We start from the raw sequence: 6,129 nt of genomic DNA, 5'->3' as shown, positions 1-6,129 counted from the left end.
CAACGGCAGGCTGGAAACGTTGATCCGTACGATGAAGGATTGACTGCGTAGAGAAATTGAGGCTAACGACGAGTCGCCTCATGCGTGGTGTCTACGATATGGTGCGTGTTATAATGCCACCCGTAACTCTGTGACCAGTTTCGCGCTGTATTTTCACATGGCAGGGAGAGACTTCAAAGACCATAAAAGCTTGGAACTGCAGGACAGGGTGCTGTTCTTGTTGGAGCCGGAACAAGGCCCTGAGGCCATGGTCCACGAAGCGGTGGCAGCTGTCAGGGACAGGCGAGCTCAGTTGGAACAGCAGACTCGAGCTAACCTCAGGCGAGAGGACGTTTGTTTCACTGTTAGCTGTAGGCTCGAGAGTCTGATATCGGTTGCGAGGGAAGTCGCGCGACTTGACTTCGCGGTGGGGTGGGCCGGCACGGGTAGTGGCGGTTCAAGCACTCTTAACGCATGGGGTTGAGATGGCAGATGGATCTCAACGTACTTTCTTGAGGGCGGAGTTGAAGCCGCATGTTGAAAAGCTCTCGGCACAAGAGGAGCAGCGCTCTACGGTACGGTATCGTCCGCATGGGCCGTATGAGGAGTGGTTAATGTATCATTCGCCGTTGACAAAGCAGCAGGATGGCTGCCGTCAAGCGTTGGGCCATTGTATGCGTCGCACGGAGATGGCGCGCATTTGGTTGCGTGAGCTTAGGTCAGCCTGAGGGCGCGGGGAGTTATGTTGTGATGAGACGAAGTGCAAACGGGAAGAAGGTGCTGAGTGAGGACTATCAGGTCTTGTTGAAGCGGGTCTTACCTTTGAAGACGAGCCGTGATGCCTTTGTAGTAAGTAGTCGAGGATAACTGTATCTCAGCGTACTCCCCTCGTACTAGGGGAGACGTTATTCATTTATTGAACTAAATCCTGTGACTATCAATTTGGTCATGTGTTTTCCGTGAATCAGTTTTAACCTGATTGGATAACCCCAGTTCAAAATGTAGTCTCGAATAAAACCCAAATATCAAATAAACCCTAATCCTAAATAAACCCTATCAGGGACTTCCAGACTACAACCCCCCCAAGCTGAAACACCACAAGTGTGCGAGCTTAAAAGATTGAAGGAATGCCCTGAAAGCGGTAACGTGCTGGCATTTATCCTCAGAGAGCTAGAACATTGTGCTGGTATTTATCCTCAGAGAGCTAGAGCATTGTGCTGGCATTTAACCTCAGAGAGCTAGAGGGCTCGGCTATTTGTTCACCACTCGAGCTGGTGACTAAACTGTAAGTACACGTAACATAAGTTTGTGTCTATTAACAAAGTATCTTCTAACTATAACTGGTCTTTCCGGCGTTTCCAAGCTCGTGTCTGTGTATCTTTGTGATATGCCACAATGTCATTAGCGTCGTCAAAGGCCTCGGCCGTTTCCCACGTCGGCACCCCCTCGTGCCCACGCACCAAATATTCGTGTTTACCCGTAACACCATTCGTCCTATGTTTGATGATGTGACGGAACGTTGACCCGCCTTCTTGCCAAAGATCATCGTTCAACGGTGGGTCTGTACTACGGTGGACCAACCGTAGTAACTCAACCCGTACCGGCTTCCCCTTAAACTCCTGGGGAGTGGACCCATCTCTATGTGTAAGGTCATAAGCTTGACCGTTGCGGCCTTTAACTACATATGGGCCAAACAGTGGGCGCATGGCTTTGGAAGTTCGCCCCTCCGATTTCACCATCACGACGTCGCCTTCATCAAAGTGAACTAAGTCATGGGCGTGTAACCGATCAAACGTCTTCGTCAATTTATCCGTATAGGTCGTAGTGATCTTATGCAGTGTAGGCAAAATTGTATCCTGGAGCTGGTCCAACCGGTGTGCCCACGTGTCATCAGTAACCGGTTATTGCTCTGGGGCGTCATCGGTGAAATCCGCAAACGGCACGTGTCGACGTCCGAAATAAACACTAAACGGCGCGCTTTTGTGTCGTCGGGAGATGCGCAAGTTCTGGTACAGCATTGTAAAAGGAAGACGTTCGTCCCATGCCTGGGGTACTGCCTCACAGACGATGCGTATCGAACGTGTTATCTCCTTCTGCCGACGTTCCGTTGCCCCCAACACCTGTGGTCTGTAAAGTGGTGATACTTTGTGAAGTATACCCACTATACTCACTGTCTTGACAATGAGGGCGACCATGTTGTTCGTAAACTCATTACCCATATCTGTCTGTAGCTTGCTGTAGTTGAACGTGGAATAACAGTATCTCAACGTTCTCCTTCTGTTCAGAGGGAGACGTTGTTCTTTTATTTATTAAACCCTAAATTCAGAATCTAATTATTTCTGAGACATGTGCCGATCTAAAACCCTGATCGGTACAAACCACGTTTACAGATTCTGATATTATAAACTAAAATAACCCAAACTAAAATATCACCAATAACCCTGTCTGGTTGAACACTAATATCCCCGTCTGGGTGTATTCCGACCACAACCCCCCCCCCCAAGCTGAAGCACTACCTACTAGTGTGTCAGCTTTGGAGAAAAGGAAAAGAATACTCATACCCTGACCGGCATGCTGGCATTTATCCTCAGAGAGCTAGAGCAATGTGCTGGCATTTATCCTCAGAGAGCTAGAGGGCCCGAAGTATACGTCTCGAGCGCACCGTCGTTAATAACATATAAGTAACTATATACAGGTAAGAGTCTAAATCTGGTCGCGGCGTCGTTTGCGCGTACGCTTCTGCGAGTCTTTGTGGTAAGCGACCATATGTCCGGGATCCTAAGGTGTCCTCCAACAATTGAACTATGCAGTGGTTGAGCAAATTTTGCTTAAAATCTGCATCGGTCTGACAACGCTCGTGTGCCCGACGATGATTCTGTTTCTCCATAAGGTATGTCATCGGTTCCATCACTGGAACATTACTAAGTTTCTGGTGTCCCGTTGCTAATTTGCGAAATGTGTGGTCCACCGTAGCCTGAGTCTCGTGTGAACAGATTTGTGTTATTTGGAGTTCTGGTGTCCATGCAACTAAACGTTGGTGATTAGATTTTATATAATCAAGTGTAGATTGTTCGGCTTTAAAGTGACTTAACACCTTATAAAACCAACGAAGACTCCATGCTTCGTCGAGACCCGAAATCTGCGCATTCTTAAGGGCTTCTCGCAATGCCCCTTTAGTGTCGCGCTCCATAATGTTGCTGAGGTTATACCGGTTCGAGGGCCACTCCGGCCAACTACGTGGTTCCCGTGGTTCCTGTTTGTTCACCGGTCGTGAGTCATGGGTTGCTCTTAATGTCTCGAGTACACCTCTTAGTGCCTCCGCTCGTGGCAAGTTGTTGGCTTCCACTGCCCTACATAATTCCTCCGACAATTTGAGCATACGTGCGTGCAAGGCTTGGTGGTCCGCCGCTATGCTGTCTGATGTAGGAGGTGTGACCTGCTGAGCCAAGCGTCGACGCTTCTCCGATGACGTGGCTTGACTCGACGGTGTGCGTTCAAGCAGCCTGCGTGACGGTAGACTGTCATTCATAGCTTCTCGTACAAATTGTTGGCTCTGACGTTGTGCTTGTAAGGACGTGTCCATGTTGTCACGTCGATTATCCAGTGCCTCCCTCCCGTGAGGGATTTGTGTAGCTCTACGTTGTTCCTTTGCAAAGTTTTGACGAGATATCGTTTCCTGTTGTGTATCGCCTTCGTCCTGATTCTACGATGTGTACCCTAACCCATGACGGGCATCGTCGGCTTCTCTAATGCGGAACTCGATGTTGTCCGGTGATGAAGGTGTGTTCCCTCGTCGCAGTCGACGCAAACGCCGTTCATAATTCTCTAATAGCGATTGCTGTCGCCGAAGTAGGCTCGTCATTTGCTCTGGTGTGTCATCGTCTCTACCTCGGCTCTGTCGTCTCTCTTTGGTATGAGAACGAGGGTGCTTACTTGTAACAGCCCGTGATGCCTCTCGAGGAGTTGTCCCCTCCTGGTAGTGAGCCTGCGACGTCGAATGTGGTGCTCTCATTAGTTCGGGAGTACGTCACTCGGAGTGGTTATTCGCCCGTCGTGTTGTTGTTGTGCTGTTAGTGTCCGCTGGAGTATTGTTTGGTTGGTTCGACGTTTTGACTCTAAGTCGTCCGACACTTCTCCATCCGTATCTACTCGATCCTGAGTACGTCGTCGGAACGATTGTCGCCTCTAACCTCTCGTAGCTAATCAGTTTGTCCGCCAATATCACCCGTCGTTCTCGTCTGGGATTCCGGGCTTACGCAAGCACTTGTCTCTTCTAACTTGCTTGGACGGCTGTGGTCAGAATACTATAGTACGTAGTTTATTTGATTATTTTATGTCTATTATAAGTCTTACAGTTTATCAGAATAATCTGATAAACTGGGTTTTAGGGTTTTGCTGTTTTTACAGCACATGACTGATGACTCATTTTGAGAGTCATTAATCTTAGGATTACTGTTTACAATTATTAATAAATGAACAACGTCCCCCTCCATGAGGAGGGAGAACGTTGAGATATAGTTACTCGACGTGTACTTGCTACATTTTTAACTATACTTTGGAAAGTTGTTTGCTTATTATTAATTGTGAAATAAGCTATTTTATTTAAGCTACTTGATAGTATTAAAATGAAATTTATTAGTTTTTATACCAAGAAAGAACTTTGAATGTAGCAGCAGGAGCAAGATGGAGCAGCAAGATGACGAGATCGCTAGAATCTACCGACGGAGGAGGTCGATAGAGGCTCTACTAGCAGTGACGCTAGTGCCAGGATGCCGTCCTTGCTGTCAAATAGTGGCAGCGGCCCGGTAGAAACACAGAAACCGGGCGAACAGCAGATATAACAGAACCAGTCAAAAGGATCTGAAGGAGTCAATCGACGCTTTAGGCTAAGTAAAACTAGTATGGCTAGGCAGTTGGGAAGGCTCAGGCTTTCTCAGCAAGTAGCTATCATTCCTAGAAAGCAGCAAACATTATCAAACAATGACACTACAACTGAACACGAGGAGCTATCGAAAGAATCGGAGGGATCGAAATCAGCAGAACAGGAGCGAAATCAGAAGGTCCGGAGGGATTAAGACGGCAAAGACAAGGGCTCAGACAACGAACAAGATAAGTAACAACAATAACTAAGAGTAGTTCTAGTAGTGGTCGAAACTATAAGGTTAGAGTTACAAGTAGTAGGGCAGTAGTTAAACCAGAACCCTACTATAGACACGTACAGACTAGAAGAACAAGCTTGGTTAGTTAAGACAATTGTTGGAGGTAAAATTTCGTTCGAAACAGTAAAATAGAGTCAGAAAAGGTGGATTTTAGAGTGTTGAACAGAGAGATATTTAAGAGAAGATATAAGATAATAGTGCCTACGTTAGGTAGGGCTAAAAGTGATAACATTACAAACATGATAGACCCACGCCAGATCTAGACAAAAGCAAACTATAGCAATGTTATTTACACCTTTGTAGAAAGCATGGGGGTAGGAATAAGGATAAACATACCACCTGCACATATAGGCTTAGAACGAGTAGATTTACAGTAAGCGAGTGGTTTCAGCCGAGCTAACATTCTATTCCAGACGTTGCAAGAAACTATAGCTCAATGTAGTAAAAGTCCCCTTAAACCACTATCAGTGTGGAGTTAGAATTAGTTTACAATTAATTCACACGAGGTGAATTATTTGTAGCCCCCGTAGACAATCAAATATAAGAATAAATACACCGCACTGAGCCTCAGGGAGACTCGGTAGGTTTTAGTATCGTATTTTGATGTGTTTACTACATTTTTACGACTAGTTACTTTAGGTATATTATTCAATTTTATCTCGAGGATAATAGTGGACGGAGAAATTCATTTTATTGACAAACTACAGGAGTTGATTTCCTTCAGAACCGGGTAGCTGAAAGGAGCTTGCAAATTACGACAGGAGCAAAGTCTTCCGAGCACAGATAAGTGAAAAGAAACCCCCCCTTCCGTTTTGCTCGGTTTGATACGCTTGCGTGATTTACATATATATATATATATTTATATTTTATGCAGATTTTTATTATTATTCTAAATCTAGAGCAAATTGGAGTAATTAGTAATATATGCAGAAATTAACAGGTGCCCAGTTTATTCAGCTGATGCGCATTTTTTTTCATTTTTTTCATTTTT

The 6,129-nt window shown here is 45.8% G+C and overlaps 2 protein-coding genes across 2 annotated transcripts; both read left to right on the top strand.

Annotated features, from left to right (window-relative positions):
• Nucleotides 1-18: 18 nt before the first annotated feature.
• Nucleotides 19-1,069, top strand: SARC_12698 (hypothetical protein). The gene is made up of 2 exons (XM_014293191.1): nucleotides 19-828; nucleotides 1,040-1,069. The coding sequence occupies exon 1, from the start codon at nucleotides 158-160 to the stop codon at nucleotides 461-463; it is 306 nt and encodes a 101-aa protein (XP_014148666.1). The 5' UTR covers nucleotides 19-157; the 3' UTR covers nucleotides 464-828; nucleotides 1,040-1,069.
• On the top strand, nucleotides 625-1,102 carry SARC_12697 (hypothetical protein; the record flags this gene model as incomplete). Its single annotated transcript, XM_014293190.1, has 2 exons — nucleotides 625-828; nucleotides 1,040-1,102. The coding sequence occupies 2 exons, from the start codon at nucleotides 625-627 to the stop codon at nucleotides 1,100-1,102; spliced, it is 267 nt and encodes an 88-aa protein (XP_014148665.1).
• Nucleotides 1,103-6,129: the final 5,027 nt, after the last annotated feature.

The sequence above is a fragment of the Sphaeroforma arctica genome (assembly GCF_001186125.1).
Source record: "Sphaeroforma arctica JP610 unplaced genomic scaffold supercont1.2512, whole genome shotgun sequence".
In the NCBI taxonomy this organism is placed as follows: domain Eukaryota; class Ichthyosporea; order Ichthyophonida; genus Sphaeroforma; species Sphaeroforma arctica.
Note: the sequence above shows the minus strand (reverse complement) of the source record. Positions and strands in the feature narration are given on the sequence as shown.